Source organism: Chiloscyllium plagiosum, unplaced genomic scaffold, assembly GCF_037043375.1.
Source record: "Chiloscyllium plagiosum isolate Xiang-an unplaced genomic scaffold, Cpla_swu_hap1 HiC_scaffold_19, whole genome shotgun sequence".
Classification (NCBI taxonomy): domain Eukaryota; kingdom Metazoa; phylum Chordata; class Chondrichthyes; order Orectolobiformes; family Hemiscylliidae; genus Chiloscyllium; species Chiloscyllium plagiosum.
In genome coordinates this window covers 69933523-69950661 of record NW_028270157.1, presented here as the reverse complement: position 1 = coordinate 69950661, position 17139 = coordinate 69933523, and the positions used below count along the sequence as shown (strand labels likewise).

Genomic DNA, 17139 nt, shown 5'->3' with positions numbered 1-17139 from the left:
ATAGTTTGAATATGGAAAGGACACCTCCACAAATGAGACAGCAATTGAATCTGGCAATTCTTTATGATTTTGAACAAGGTTAATGTGGTCATGGGTGTCCATGAGAATAGTACTGAACTAATTAAGGCAATGTGACAATGGGAAGAGATTCAAATGGACAAATGTGTTTGAGTTGTGCGCCTGCATTTATTTAAACTACAGCAGCACTTCCCAAATGTTTTCCCACTTGCAGAGAGAGTGAGAGACAGGGTAGGGGAGATGGGGCTGTGACAGCAGGAGCTGTTAGTGAGGCCACAACATTGTTTGAACTCTGTGGCTGCTGGCTTGGACTTGGACTTTAAAATTTCACCTCACAATTAACTCCACTGTTTCTTACTTATGCTATGCAGCTTAATTTGAGTACATGCAAATACATCTTTGTTTTCCTGTGACTTATCTATTCATCAAAGGTCAAAAGGATATTTAAATGTAAGCAAACTAATACAGGAATTAGGTAGCAAGGAATGTCAATAAACACTGTTACCACTGAAGTGTATGCACTCTGATGGTTAAAGTAACAAGCCAAATTAGAATGAGAAGCAGTTAAACACAAGGCTTCTTACTGCCTAGAATGCATAGGCTGTAAAATCCAAACTTGGTTATCAGCTCGATACCAGTTACTTCAGCTTTGTTTGCATTTTATTCCACATTGGTGCTGTTCTGCACTGTCCTCAGTTTTGTCACAAACAAAACATCACAACACTCAAACAAAAACCCTAACCCTCAAAAGAATCTTACAGAAAATGGTAGAGATTTGTAAAAATGTCAGTAAAGCTAGCAGCTGCAGTTACCTTCTGAGTGCCTTCTTCAGCATCATCTTGGTTGAGCTGGAGGTTATTCTGAAGGTGGATGTTCCAGCGGTCGAGTTGGACTATATTACCCTCCTCTACATGGCAGAGAATCTTTGAGACTGGTTCATCTGTGTACCCCTGTGACATAGAAAGAACTAACTGTATCATCTCCCCAAGTGCCTCAGTCAATGCTGCAAACTTAGATAAATGTCTGTTATGAGAATGGCAATGTGAGAGTTCACAGCCAAATACCAGGAACAAAGTCAAGGAACAGGTACAGTGCTTTATTTATCCTGTCAAACCAAACACAAGGATGTTGTGAAACTTGAAAGGGTTCAGAAAAGATTTCCAAGGATGCTGCCAGGGTTGGTGGATTTGAGCTATAGGGAGAGGCTGATTAGGCTGGGGCTGTTTTCCCTGGAGCTGAGGGGTGACCTTATAGAGGTTTATAAAATCATGAGGGGCGTGGATAGGATAAATAGACAAGATCTTTTCCCTGGGGTGGGGGAGTCCAGAACTAGAGGGCTTAGGTTCAAGGTGAGAGGGGAAAGATACAAAAAGGGACCTAAGGGGCAACATTTTCACAGAGGCCAGTGCGTGTATGGAATGAGCTGACTGAGGAAGTGGTGGAGGCTGTTAGAATTACAGCATTTAAAAGGCATCTGGATTGGTAAATGAATAGGAAGGGTTTAGAGGAATATGGGCCAAGTGCTGGCAAATGGGACTAGATTTTAGGCTAGGATATCTGGTTGGCATGGACGAATTGAACAGAAGGGTCTGTTTCCGTGCCATATATCTCTATGACTCTAGAACTCAAACTTTTTCCCATTATGCATTTAGATACCAACTGGAATGAGGTGCCAATGTATGGAGGTACTGGAAATGTTGCGTGAAATTTTTCATATTTGTTCATAGGATGCAGGCATCGTTGACTAGGCTAGCATTTGTTGCCCATCCTTGAAATCGTTTATAAACGATTGAAACAAGAGCCGCAGAGTTTATTTTTGACAGCTTCACAGATGGAAGTGAATCACATTTGTAACTCAACATTTGGGCGGCACGGTGGCACAGTGGTTAGCACTGCTGCCTCACAGCGCCAGAGACCTGGGTTCAATTCCCGCCTCAGGCGACTGACTGTGTGGAATTTGCACGTTCTCCCCGTGCCTGCGTGGGTTTCCTCCGGGTGCTCCGGTTTCCTCCCACAGTCCAAAGATGTGCAGGTTAGGTGAATTGACCATGCTAAATTGCCCCTAGTATTAGGTAAGGGGTAAATGTAGGGGTATGGGTGGGTTGCGCTTCGGCGGGGCGGTGTGGACTTGTTGGGCCGAAAGGCCTGTTTCCACACTGTAATTAATCTAATCTAATCTAATCTAATCTAATGGGTGATTACTACTGCAAGCTGGGAAGACGAGATACGCCTACCTAGGTTGCTGATTGCTTCCCACGCAAGGAGTATAGAAAATAATCAAAAAGGCTAATGGAATACTCTTTTTTATATATAGAGGACAAGAAGTAGGGGGGTAGAAGTCACGCTCTAGTTATTAAAGTTAGACTACACCTGGTGTATTGTGACTACCCTATGTTCCTGCATATAAATCAACCCAGCATACATGCTGACCTCATTTGTCAGGCCTAAAGATCTTATTTATGCATACATTCAGCTTATAAGGGGAAGATGATGGTGTAGTGGTTAAGATCTGGAGTCATGGGTTCAAATCCCACCATAGCAGAAAGTAAAATGTGAACTCAATAAAAATCTGGAATTGAAATGCTAGCCTTAAGGTAGCCATAAAGCCACTATTGATTGTTGTTTAGACCCATCAAGTTCATTCATATGCTTTATAAAAGGAAATCTGTCATCCTTACATGCCCTACACGGGACTCCAGACCTGCAGCAATGTGGGTGATTCTTTATAGCCCAGCAAGCTGCTCAGATCAAGGATAATTAAGAATGTTGGCTTTCAAGCTTCAAGGTTGACTTGTATGCCCAAATGTCCAGTTCCTTTAGGCATCATACCACAGGAAGGATATATCAATCTTTGAGCAAGTGCCGCATAGATTCAGTCCAATGATATTTGAACCCCACGGTTTCACTAGAGACACTAGAGACTTCCTCCCTCCTTTCAGTGGCCTGCATGAAATTTCCTATCAGAAATGAAAAGAAAACATTGATAAACCCACAGCCAGAAAGAGCAAAAATACGCTGGAGGGTTTCTTTCCGATAAAGACCCAAGAATGTACAATTAAGGCACGGAATCTGGAGCGCTGATGGCACAACAGCAACATCTGCATTAATAACCGAGGAACAGTAGTGAACCTGATGGGTTTTCTCCACAACAATCAATAACATTAAACTCTTAATTCCAGATTATTATTGAATTCAAAATCTGGGTTACCTGTCTCTCTGGATCAATAGTCTAGCGATAAACTACTAGGCCATTTCTTCCCTAACCCTAACCCATAATGGTAATATTATTACCAGTCCAATGACATTACTACGACACCACTATCTCTTCACTAATGACCTGATTGATCTTAAACAGATCTAATTATTGGCCCCACCAGTTTTGTCCTCTAACTCTACAAATGTTTTCACCTTCAAGTATTCATTCAATTTCCTTTGAGAAATTGTTATTAAATATTCCTCAATCATTCTCGGTAGGCAACCCCTTATAACAGCCCGTCAAAGTCATTACAAAGGAAGTTCTAGACCTTTTTTCACTGTTATTCAGGGTCCCCTTCATACTTTACACCATCGCTTTGACAGCCAGGCTATACCACACACCATTCTCTATCTTTCAGGTGGAACTGTTGAAGGATGTACCTACCCCTCCCCAGTTGAGGGTACGAGCCAGGTCGTTTCCTGTACCAAGTGGAAGCACCGCGACTGGAGGCTGGGGATTCAGTTGTAGTTCATCCAACAGGGAAAGAATCCAGCCCACCTGGACAGAATATTTTTTTAAAAATGAAATCACCAGTCGAAATAAAGATGTTCAGCCTCAATGACTGTCATCGTCATGCATGTCAAATCAAGAAACATTTTGCAGTATAAGCTTGCCTCTCTAAAGTTTTTACCTCAAAGCTCTGCTCAGATCTTATATTCTGTTCTCAACCAGAACCAGAAGAGTGAAGAAATAAAATGAAGAAATAATTTTCACTGAGCGTGCACTTCTGTGAGTCTCAATCCGGTTCTCAGTGGGTGTGCACCAGTATTATGAATTGAGCCCAACTTGACACTAATTTGGGCTGAATTGACAAGTTAATTCTGTAGGACTCAAGATGTCTACTGGGTGAGGATTCTCTTGTTCTTTTAAAGATCCTCCTTAAAACTGTACAATAATGGTCAAGTGCTAATATACTAATAAATAGTCAACATCAGTCATATTGATGCAGATGTAGATGTGGATATTTGAAACCAGAGCCATCAGGGTTCTAGGATTGCTGTCTCCTTCTCATTAACGTATGTGGTGTAAATGGTGAATAAAGGATCCTGCTCACCAGTCTGAAGTCACACATGTCTTTCTGCAACTTGAAGGATGATTTCCCAACAGACACAATCCTGCCAAGTGAACCTCACTCCTTTCAGTCACTATAGCTATGCTTTAGTGGGATCCTACATGTTCCACATAGTACCTGTTCCATCTGTGAATGTGAGGTCATTTATCCAAAGGCACTGCTCAAGAAAGTAACAACTTTAGTTTAACAAAGTAACTCAATGTACTCCACAGGCACATTATAAAGCAAAACAAATGCCACAGAGGAAGATATTAAACAGATGGCCATATCTTGGTCAAACAGGTACTGGCTTAAATAAAGATAAAAAGAGAGCTTAAGAGACAAAGGGGCTTTGGGAGGGAATTCAAGAGTTTGCGATGTAGGCCACAAGGCACAGTCACCAATGGTGGAGAAACTAAAATCAGGGATGTTTCGTGCTGGAATGCTCCAGTTCACTCAGGAAGTCCGAGTTGCCATTGCCACGTGCATGTTGAAATGTAGAACTAAGGACAGTGATGGTAGAAACTCCAATATTTTCCCATCTCTCTGCTCTTATGCCTGCTATTGGCATATGTTAGATGGATTTGTAGGATGATAATCAGCCTACTTGGCTGCATTATGCAGCTATCTTTAATCGGTGGAGTTTGTGAATCAGAGGCAGAGATGCTGCTTTATTAAAAAAACAAGGCCCTGACTAGAGATGGTGGAGAAGCTAGAATTAGACGAGTCAAGAAGGTTGAGGGATTGGAGGATATCACAAGATAAGGAGAGGCCACAGTGAATTTGAAAACAAAATGCAAGGCTTTTCCTGTCTGAGAGCTGATCTGTGTCAGTGAGCACAGAGGAATGGGACTTGTTGCAAATCGAGCCGCAGGAAACAAAAGTAGAATGTGGGAGGCAAGCTAGGAGTATGTAGAAAAGTCGAGACGGGAGGTAAGAAGGACATATATGAGGGCTTCTGCAATAGGTAAGCTGAGGAAGGGGCAGAGGTGGGTACTAGGTGGAAACAGGTATTCTTAATATGTGGTCAATAGCTCATCCTGCAATCAAATAAGATTGCAAACAGTCTGGTTTAGCCTCAGACAGTTCAGGAATGGAATTGGTAGCTAAGGAATTAAATGCAAATTTTTATCTTACCATTGAAAGATAAAGATTCATCAAGTTTATAGCGATAGTACTGTAACAAGTTTTGAGGGAGCTTAAAATTCCAAGTCAGGCTGTGAAACATTATCTTATGCTAGGAATAATGTATTGAGACTCAGGGGGAACAGATTATACTGATTCCAATGATTGATTCCAGCAATGAGCCATTGGCAATCTATTATGTAGATTGGGAGCAACTGTTTGAAGGTAAATCCAATTTGATATGTGAGAGACTTTTAAACAGAGGTTGATTAGAGTGCAGGAAAGACATGTTCCTGTGAAAATGAGGGATAGAAATGGCAAGATTAGGGAATCATAGATGACAGGTGAAACTGTGAGACTAGCTAAGAGGAAAAAGGAAGCATTCATAACGTCTCAAAGAGACCTTGGAGTGCAGGTTCATAACTCCTTGAAGGTAGAGTTGCAGGTAAATAGGATAGTGAAGAAGGTGTTTGGTATGCTTTCCTTTATTGGTCAGAATATTGGGTACAGGAGTTGAGAGGTCATGTTGCGGCTGTACAAGGCGTTAGTTAGACCGCTGCTGGAATATTGTGTGCAATTCTGGTCTCCTTCCTATCAGAAAGATATTGTGAAACTTGAAAGGGTTCAGAAACGATTTACAAGGATGTTGCCAGGGGAAGAGAATTTGAGCTATAGGGAGAGGCTGAACAAGCTGGGGGCTGTTTTTCCTGGAGCCTCAGAGGTTGAGGGATGACCTTATACAGGTTTAAAAACGTGTTGCTTGAAAAGCGCAGCAGGTCAGGCAGCATCCATGGAGCAGGAGAATCGACGTTTTGGGCATAAGCCTTTCGGGCTTGTGCCCGAAATGTCGATTCTCCTGCTCCTTGGATGCTGCCTGACCTGCTGCGCTTTTCCAGCAACACATTTTTCAGCTCTGATCTCCAGCATCTGCAGTTCTCACTTTCTCCTTTTTATATACAGGTTTACAAAATTTGAGGGGCATGCAGAGGTTAAATAGGCAAAGTCTTTTCCCTGGGGTGAGGAAGTCCAGAACTAGAGGGCATAGGTTTAGGGTGAGAGGGGAAAGATATAAAAGAGACCTAAGGGGCAACTTTTTCATGCAGAGGGTGGTATGTATATGGGATGAGCTGCCAGAGGAAGTGGTGGAGGCTAGTACAATGGCAACATTTAAGAGGCATTTTGATGGGTATATGAATAGGAAGAGTTTGGAGAGGTGTGGGACTAAGTTGAGGTTGGGATATCTGGTCAGTATGGACGAGTTGCACTGAAGGGTCTGTTTCCGTGCTGTACATCTCTATGACTGAAGACTGATGAAGGTCTGAAAGAATATCAGGAGTGTAGGACCAATCTGAAGTGAGGAATTAAGAGGGGTCATGAGATATGTTTAGCAAACAGGGTTAAGAAAAATCCCAAAGCCTTTTATTCATATGTAAGGAACAAGTGGGTTGGCCCACTCAAGGACAAAGGAGGGAAGTTATGCATGGAGTCTGAGGAAATCGGTGAGATTCTTAATGAGTACTTTGCATTGTTATTCACCAAGAAGAGGGACATGGATATTGAGGTTAGGGATAGATGCCTGATTATTCCAGATCAAGTTGGCATAAGGAGGGAGGAAGTGTTGGGTGTTCTAAAAGGCATTAAGGTGGACAAGTCCCCAGGTCTGGATGTGATCTATCCCAGAATACTGACGTAAGTAAGGGAGGAAGTAGCTGGGGCCTTAACAGATATCTTTCCAGCATCTTTGAACAGAGGACTGGGGAATTGCTAATCTTGTCCCCTTGTTTAAGAAGGGTAGCAGGGATAATCTGGGTAATTATAGACCAGTGAGCCTGATGTCAGTAGTAGGGAAGCTGCTGGAGAAGATATTGAGGGTTAGGATCTATTCCCATTCGGAAGAAAATAGGCTTATCAGTGATAGGCAACATGGTTTTGTGCAGCGACGGTCATGACTTACCAACTTAAGTTGATTGATATGGGGAGGGCTGTAGATGTTATTTACATGGACTTCAGTAAGGCATTTGATAAGGCTATCCATGGTAGGCTGATAGAGAAAGTGAAGTCAATGGGGTCCAGGATGTACTAGCTAGATGGATAAAAAACTGGTTGCGCAACAGGAGACAAAAGTAGTGGAAGGGAGCTTCCTAAAATGAAGAAATGCGACCAGTCATGTTACACAATGATCTATGCTAGGACCACTGTTGTTTGTGATAAACATAAATGATTTGGAGGAAGGTATAGGTGTTTTATTAGTAGGTTTTGTGTGGTGCTGGAAAAGCACAACAGGTCAGACAGCATCCGAGGAGCAGGAGAATCGATGTTTCGGGCATATTGCCTTCATCAGGAATGAGGCTTGTGGGCTGGGGAGCTGAGAGATAAATGGGAGGGGTGGGGCTAGGAGGTAGGTAGCTGGGAATGCAATAGGTAGATGGTTGTGCGGGAGGTGATAGGTCAGAGAGGAGGATGAGTGGATAGATGGGAAAGATGATGGGCAGGCAAAGAGGGTGGTGCCAAGTTGGAGGCTTAGGACTGGGATAGGGTGGAGTGGGGGAGAGGAAATGAGGAAACTAGTGAGATCCACATTAATCCCATGTGGTTGCAGGGTCCCAAGGTGGAAGATGACTCACTCTTCCTCCAGTTGTCAGGTCGTTAAGGTTTGGCGATGGAGGCCCAGGACCTGCATGTCCTTGGTGGAGCGGGAGGAGTTGAAGTGTTCAGCCACAGGGCAGTGGGGTTTGTGGGTGTCCCAGAGATATTCTCTGAAACGATTCACAAGTTGATGTCCCCTCTCCCCAGTGTAGAGGAGACCACATTGGGTGTAATGGATACAGCTGATAATGCAATATGTAGATGAAACTCCCCCTCCCACTCCACCAAGGACAGGTAGGTCCTAGGCCACCTCCATTGCCAAACCTTAACCACCTGACGCCTGTGGGAAGAATGACTCCTCTTCCACCTTGGAACCCTTCAACCACATGGGACTAATGTGGATTTCACCAGTTTCCTCATTTCCCCTCAATGCCACTCCCCCAACCTTATCCCAGTCCCAAGCCTCCAACTCTGCACTGTCCGTTCTCTTCCATCTATCTGCTCCACCTTCTTTCTTCTCTGACCTATCACCTTCTCCCCCACCTTCATCTACCTATTGCATTCTCAGCTACCTTCACCCCCAGCCCCACCCCACTCCCATTTATCTCTCTCAGCCCCCCAGCACACAAGCCTCATTCCTGATGAAGGGCTTATGCCTGAAATGTCTATTCTCCTGCTTCTTGAATGCTGCCTGACCTGCTGTGCTTTTCCAGCACCACACTCTTGACCGATTATCCAGCATCTGCAGTTCTCGCTTTCTCCTCCTGATTAGCAAAGTTTGCAGATGACACTAAGATTGGAGTAGCAGATATTAAAGGGGACTGTTAGAGAATACAGCAGAATATAGATAGATTGGGAGAGTTGGGCAGAGAAATGGCAGATGAAGCTTATGCATTTTTGTAAGATCCAATTCAAGAGTGAACTTTATAGTAAATGGAAAGGTACAGAGGGATCTGGGTGTTCAGGTTCACTGTTCCCTGAAGGTGGCAACACAGGTCGATAGAATGGTAAAGAAGGCATACGGCATGCTTTCCTTCCTTCATTGGATGGGGTACTGAGTACAAGAGTTAGTAGGTTTTTTTATAGTTGTATAAGACACTGGTTCAGTCACATTTGGAATACTGTGTACAGTTCTTTGCCACATTAACAAAAAGATGTGGATGCTTTGGGGAGGGTGCAGAGGAGGTTCACCAGGATGTTACCTAGTACGGAGGGTGCCAGCTATGAAGAGAGGTTGAGTAGATTAGGATTATTTTCATTAGAAAGGTTGAGTGGGAACCTGATTGAGGTCTACAAAATCCTGACGGGTATAGACAGAGGATAGCGGGAAGCTTTTTCTGAGAGTGGGAGACTCAATTACTAAGGGTCACCAGTTCAAAGTGAGAGGGGAAAAATGCGTGGAAAGTTCTTTACGCACTACTTTTTACTTAAGTAGTGTCTCCTACCCATCCTCCTCCTTTAACTAAAAACAGTTCCATGTGCCAGATTGGTAAGGTAATTTTATTTTTCAATAATCTCTTTGGGCATTTGGAATAGTGTTTAATGGAGATTAGGGCAGTTGAATGTTTCCCCTCCAGAATGTGGGAGGTAAGGGTCACCACTAGTGTCCCTGCTGACTTCATCTGCAGGAGGTGCACCCAATTGCAGCTCCAGCTCCTCAAAAATTGTGTTAGGGAACTGGAGCTGGATAAACTTCAAGTCATTCAGGAGGCAGAGGGGGTTATTGATAAGAGTTACAGGGAGGTAGTCACACCTCCGGTACAAGAAAAAGACAGATGGGTTACAGGCCAGGGATGGAAACCGGCAGACAGTGCAGGGATCCATTGCAGCCGTTCCCTCAATAACAAGTATAGGTTTCGGATACTGTTGGAGGAGATGACTTACCAGGGGTAAGACATGGGGTATAGATCTCTGGCAGAGTCTGTGCCTGCTGCTCAGTAGGGAAGGGGGGAGAAGAGCAGAGCATTAGTGATTGAACATATGACGTTACAGCGCAGTACAGTCTCCTTGGCCCTCAATGTTGCGCCGACCTGTGAAATTAATCTGATGTCCATCTAACCTACACTATTCCATTAATTATACATATATATATGCATGTCCAATGCCCATTTAAATGCCCTTAATGTCAGCGAATCTACTACTGACGCAGGCAGGCTGTTCCACGCCCCTACTACTGAGTAAAGAAACCACCGTTGATATCTGTCCCCTCATGTTAGCCTTCACCAAGGAAAAAGGCTCTCCGTCCAACCTATCTAACCCTCTGATTATCTTATGTCTCAACCAAGTTACCTCTCAACCTTCTCTCCAATGAAAACCGCCTCCATTCCCTCCGCCTTTCCTCATAAGACCTTCCTTCCATATGAGGCAACATCCCAGTAAAGCTCTTCTGAACCCTTTCCAAAGGTTCCACATCCTTCCTATTAATGCGGTGACCAGAACTGTACGCAATACTCTAGGTGTGGCCTTACCAGTGTCTTGTACAGCTGAAGCATGACTTTGTGGCTCCAAAACTCAATCCCTGACCAATAAACGTCAACACACCATATGCCGCCTTAACAACCTTATCAACCTGAGTGGCAACTTTCAGGGATTTATGCACCTGGACACCAACATCTCTGTTCATTGACACTGCCAAGAATTTTACCATTAGCCCAGTGCTCCAAACCCCAGAACCTCTTTAGCAATGTTAAGTGCCACTTCCCTCACTTTTAATTTAATCAACTACAAGTAACTGCAATTAAACACATTTTCTCACCTAAGTTTTATTTAAAGATCTGGAACATTAATCACCAAGTGTTTAAATCTACTGGGACCTTTCTTACCCCAAGTCTGTTCAAATTTGTCCAAACTTTTAAGACCCCGCAGGTCGAACTCCTCTATTAATTAAACCAAAGTCCCAAAAAAAGCTTGCCTCGTCTCGTAATCTGTTAAAATGTGAGTGACAGAGAACTTCCAAATTCCACTATTTAAAGAAAAATATCAATTTATTTTTCTAACTCTAATAGTGCACATTAAACAAAACAAATTACAAAAACTACCTGAGAGAATTTTCTTTCTCCTCATCTCTGTTTTAAAGGGTGACCTTTTATTTTTAAATTATGATTAGGAAGTAGTTTCTCATACACAGGATGGAATCTTTCCTCCAACAATCTACCGTTTCCAAACTGCCTGAGGTTTTCGTGACTTAAATCAATAAATATTTATTCAGTAAAGGTATCCAGATATGTGGAGCAGACAGAGATTGGTAACTGAAGTTAGGAATCCGCGCCAGCCATTACTTAACTTAATGTTTAGGACAAATGGCCTATTTGAGGGCTGATAAGACAAATGTAGTGCCCTATCTCTGGCATAGTTTAAACCTAATTCTAGAGTTTACCTGAAATTAGTGAAATTGTGGCAAAGGGACGTCAGACAGGTGATGATGTTTTTTTTGCTCTGCATTAATGTTAACCAGATAGTGAAGTTTACCATGCTTTTTTCCGCACATTTTCTCTTATGTTGGGTGACTCCATTGAACACTGGACACAGGAAATCCCAGCAAACACTTCCCACCACTCTGCCTCAACAACACATTCCAGACTATCCTCACATCACTTAATACTTTTTGGCTAAAAATCTATCAATCTTTGTCTTGAACATGATTGCTCCTACACACCTCTCAAGGGTAAAGAATTCCAAAGATTCATTCGCCTCTGAGTGAAAACAATTCCTCCTAATCTCAGTCTGAAATGGCTTTGCTCCAACTCTGAGACTGTGCTCCCTGGTTCTTGACTCCTCTAGCTCCTCTTTCCTACTTAAATCCCATTGAGGCCTGCAAGAATTTTGGTAGTATCAAATCACAGACCAGCACAGTGGGCACTGAGGTTAGTTCCACGACTCCTAAACAAATGAATTCACCACACATCCGACTCTTAGATCTATTAATTCTGTTCAGCGGGGCCAGGTTTCTAGACACACCCAGGAAGAAAAATCAGAGGGCAAAATTCACCCAAAACCTCAAGTCTTTGTCACAGAGAGGGTGTAGCAGAAATTCACTAGACTGGTTCCCAGGATGACAGGACTCTCCTGCACAAGAGACTCTGGAGTTTAGAAAAATATGAGGTGATTTCATTGAAATCTACGAAATATTTACTGGATTTGACAGGGTAGGTACAGGAAGGATGTTTTCCCTTTGGTTGTGGGTGTTTAGAAGCAGTGGGCACACTTCAGAATCAGAGGCAGGCTGTTTAGGACTGAGATGAGGAGCAAGTCTTTTCATCCAGAATGGTAAATCTTTGGAATTTTCTACTCTGTGGGCTATTAAGAATCAAACCTTAAGTAAGTTTGAGAGATTGATAACTATCTTGATAAGAAAGATTTGGGACAGTACAGAAAAATGGTGTTGAGGCATAAGATCAGCCACGATCGTTGAAAAGTGGAGCAAGTTCAAAGAACCCAGTAGTCTACTCCTGCTTCTGTAACGCCCCTGAAACTGCAAACACTACAGCAAGCATGCACAAGATTAAATTGGTTCACATCTTTTTGATCCTATAGATTAAATGTTTAATTTGCTAAAATTACAAACCGTTCCATCTCCACCACAGGCCAGGATCCGGAGGTTTGCGACCTTGCGATATAGATCCAAGCTGTTCAGGAAACAAGAAATGTTCACGTGATTCACTGCAACACATGACCTGTAAATTAACAGTGAAACCAAGAGGGTCAACTGACCCCAAGCTAATGTGCATCACAGAAAGATTTGGCCATTCAGCCCATTGAGCCCACTCTGCTACTCAGCAAATTCATGGTTGATCTTCTATCCCAATGTCATGCTCCTGTTCTCTCTCCATACTCTTGACATTTTTAGTGCCTAGAAATCTATTTCTTTTTTACATGTATTCAGTAGGTTGGCTTCCATAGACTTCTGGTGGTAGAGAATTCCACAGGTTCACCTCCCTCTGAGGAAAGTAAATATCCTCAACTCTGTTCTAAATGGACTCCGCAGCATCCAGAAGTTTTGGCACCTTGTTCTAGAATGTCCCAGCCAGGGGGAACATCATTGCTGCAGGCAGTGCAGTCCTGTCAAAATGTTATTTATCTCTATGAGATCCTCTCATTCTTCGAAACTCCAGTGAGTACAGACCCAGTTGACTCACTGTCTCCTTATATAATTAGCCTGCCATTCCATAAATCAGTCTGGTGAACCTTTGCTGCATTTCCTCCGTGGAACGTTCATTTTCTCTTAGGTAACGAGACCAAAACTGCACACTCTACTCCAAGTATGGTTTCACTAAGGCCCTGTACAGCCTCCATAAAACTTCTTTGCTCTGTACTCAAAATCTCTTACAACAAAAGGCCAACATAGACACTTGTCTTCCTAACTGCTTATCAATCTGTATGCTTGTTTTTAGTAACTCTTATACAAGGACACCCAGGTTCCTCTGTACATTAGCCTTTCCCAATCTATCACCATTTAAATAATACTCTGCTGTTCTATTTCCATCAAAGTGAATAGTTTGACAACAATCCATGTTATACTCCATTTGCCATTCACTTTCCCAATCATTCAAATTGTCTAAATCACCTTGAAGCACCTATACATCCTCTTCACCTCTCACACTCCCACCTAGTTCTGTATCATCATCCAAATTATTTATATATATATGTTGTGAATAGCTGAGCCCTAAGGACTGATCCATAGTTATCATCTTCCACTCTGAAGAAAGACCCATTTCTTCCTAATAGGGTGGCACACATGTCAGTAGTTAGCACTATTGCCTCACAGTGCCAGGGACCGAGGTTTAATTCCAGCCACGGGCATCTTGTGTGGAGTTTGCATATTCCCTTTGTGGGTTCCCTCCTTATGCTCCAGTTTCTTTCACAGTCCAAAGATGTGCAGGTTAGGTGGATTGGACATGCTAAATTGTCCATTGTGTCCAGGGATCTGCAAGCTAGGTGGATTAGCCATAGGAAATGCAGAGTTACAAGTATGGGGTAGGGGGGTTGAATGGGTGGGATGCTGTTTGGAGGATTGGTGTGGACATGATGGACTGAATGGTCTGTTCACATTTCATAAGAATTCTATGATACTCTCTATTTCCTGTCTGCTGACCAATTCCCAATACATGTCAGTATAGTACAGGTACACAATCCTTATCTGAAACACTCAGGACCCGCTGATTTTCGGAATTCAAAACTTTTTGAATTTCGGAATAAGTGACAGTTTGACAGTGACATTTTAAAACGTCTTATCTAACAGCAGACTCACTGTGAGAACTACAGGCCCTGAGACAGAATTGAGGCCTGCCAGTGCTGGGCTGCGCCCACCCATGTTGCATCTGAGTGACATGCATCGAGTGGGTGTGGAGTTGGGTTAACTGTTTGCTTGTCAAACAACATTGTTAATGAGAAGAAAAGCTTGATGAAAATGTTTTCAGATTTCGGAACTTTTTGGATTTCGGGATTTCGAAAAATCGCGCACACTAACCCCTTTCGCAGAATTTCATGAAAATTTTTTAAAATCCAAATACACAGTAACAACTGGTTCTGCCATATCTGCTTTGCTAGTTAAGTTCTCAAAAACTCCAGTCAAATATAATATCCCATTCATAAATTCATGTTAACTTTCAGTAATGCCATTTGCACTTTCTAAGTTTTCTGTTATTGTATCCTTCACAACAGACTCTAGCATTTTACCTTTTAGTTACATTACAGTGACTAGTCAATAATTCCTCGCTTTCTCCCTCCTTCCTTTTAAATAGCGAGTTACATTTGTCACCTTCTGCCAAGACTGTTCCAGAATCCACAGAATTTTAGATGCTAACTAACACATCCACTATTTCCATGGTCACATCCTTTAATAGGAGAAAGTGAGGTCTGCAGATGCCAGAGATCAGAGCCAAAAATGTGTTGCTGGAACAGCGCAGCAGGTCAGGCAGCATCCAGGGATCAGGAGAAGGGCTTATGCCCGAAACGTCGATTCTCCTGATCCCTGGATGCTGCCTGACCTGCTACGTTGTTCCAGCAACACATTTTCGGCTCCCACCTCCTTTAATAACTTGGGAAGTAGATTGTTGGATCCTGGGGATTTATCAGCTTTCAGTCTGATTAATTTATGCAACACCAGTCTTTTAATTAATACTAATTTCCTTCAATTCCTCTTCTGTAGACACTTCGTTCTCTAGCATTTCTAGTAAGTTATTTATGTCTTCTTCTGTGAAATCAGAACTAAAATAATTAGAGTCATAGTGTCATAGGGATGTACTGCACGGAAACAGACCTTTTGGTCCAACTCATCCATGCCGACCAGATATCTTGGTCCCATTTACCAGCATTTGGCTCTAATCCCTCCAAACCCATCCTATTCATATACCCATCCAGATGCCTTTTAAATGTTGTAATTGTACCAGCCTCCACCACTTCCTCTGGCAGCTCATTCCACAAACACACCACCCTCTGCATGAAAACATTACCCCTTACGTCCCTTTTAAATCTTTCCCTGCTCACGTTAAACTGATGCCCTCTAATTTTGGACTCTCCCACTCCTAGGAAAAGACTTTGTCTATTTATCCTATCCATGTCCCTCGTGATTTTATAAACCCCTATAAGTTCACCCCTCAACCTCCAATACTCGAGGGAAAATAGCCTCAACCTATTCAGCCTCTCTCTATAGCTTAAACCCTCCAACGTTGGCAACATCCTTGCAAATCTTCTCTGAACCCTTTCAAGTTTCACAACATCTTTCTTATAGGAGGGAGACCAGAATTGCTCACAGTATTCCAATAGTGGCCTCACCAATGTGAGGCCTCACAATGCCTCACAGCTGTAACATGACCTCCCAACTCCTGTACTCAATGCACTGACTAATCTACCTGCGAGTCCACTTTCAAGGAACTATGAACCTGCACTCCAAGGTCTCTTAGTTCGACAATACTTCCAAGGACCTTATAATTAAGTCTATATAAGTCCTGCTAAGATTTACTTTCCCAAAATGCAGCACCTCACATTTATCTACATTAAACTCCACCTGCCACTCCTCGGCTTATTGGCCCATCTGATCAAGATTCCATTCTACTCTGAGGTAACCTTCTTTGCTGTCCATTACATCTCCAATTTTGGTGTCATCTGCAAACTTATTAACCACTCCTCCTATGTTCACATCTAAATCAACTGTATAAATGACGAAAAGCAGTGGACCCAGCACCAATCCTTGTTGGAAACCACTGGTCACAGGCTTCCAGTCTGAAAAGCAACCCTCCACTGCCACCCTCTGTCTTCTACCTTCGAGCCAGTTCTGTATCCAAACAGCTAGTCTCCTGTATTCCATGTGATCTAACCATGCTAACCATTCTACCATGAGGAACCTTGTCAACCGCCTTACTGAAGTCCATTTGGATTACGTCCACCGCTCTGTCTCATTAATACTTTTCGTTACTACTTCAATGCTCTGCCACTTACTCCTTCTCCATTATCAAGCCTACTGTGAGGCCACTAACCTTTCTCTGTTTACGTAGTTATACAAACTATTACAATTAGTTGTTATGCTCCTTACAAGTTTACTCTTATAATCTATTCTTCAAAAATCAATTTTTCTGTCCTCCTTTGCTGAATTTAACTGCTTTCAATCCTCAAGCTTGCTACTTCTAGAAACTTTATAGGTCTCCTCTTTGGATCGAATTCTATCATAATTTCTTTTGTTATTGTAGTTAGGCCTTTGTTCCTATTGTAATTTTACACCGAAAGTAATGTATAACTCGTGCATGCATTCGTTCCTTAAATATGAATATTGTTGACTGTCCACTTCATACCTTTTAATGAAGTTACCCAACATATTACAGCTATTCTAGTATAATGCAATTCTCCACTCACAGCTTCATGGTTACTTTTGTTTAGGTTTAGGACCCTAGTTCAGATTAGAATATTTCACTACATATCTCAATTTGACATATTTCTACATCAATGAAAAATTCTATCATGTTGTATTCACTCTTCCCTAAAGGACTTCTCAAAATAGGACTTTCTCTTAAACTTAGGACGGCCTATACCTGAGTTGGATTTTCAACGTGTTGGTCTAAAAACCATCTTGTAAACACTTCAAGAAATCATTCACTCAGTATTGTTGCTA

The 17139-nt window shown here is 42.5% G+C and overlaps 1 protein-coding gene across 6 annotated transcripts in view; it reads right to left on the bottom strand.

Moving 5' to 3' along the window:
- The window catches only part of dgki (diacylglycerol kinase, iota), a 254803-nt gene that overhangs the window by 102928 nt on the left and 134736 nt on the right, over positions 1-17139 (bottom strand). For all 6 annotated transcript variants that reach the window (XM_043708940.2, XM_087997517.1, XM_043708943.2 and 3 more), the window contains 3 exons: positions 12601-12661; positions 3659-3772; positions 831-968 (listed from right to left, as the gene is read on the bottom strand). In XM_043708940.2, coding sequence (XP_043564875.1) covers positions 831-968; positions 3659-3772; positions 12601-12661 — 313 coding nt within the window. The remainder of the gene's footprint in view (positions 1-830; positions 969-3658; positions 3773-12600; positions 12662-17139) is intronic.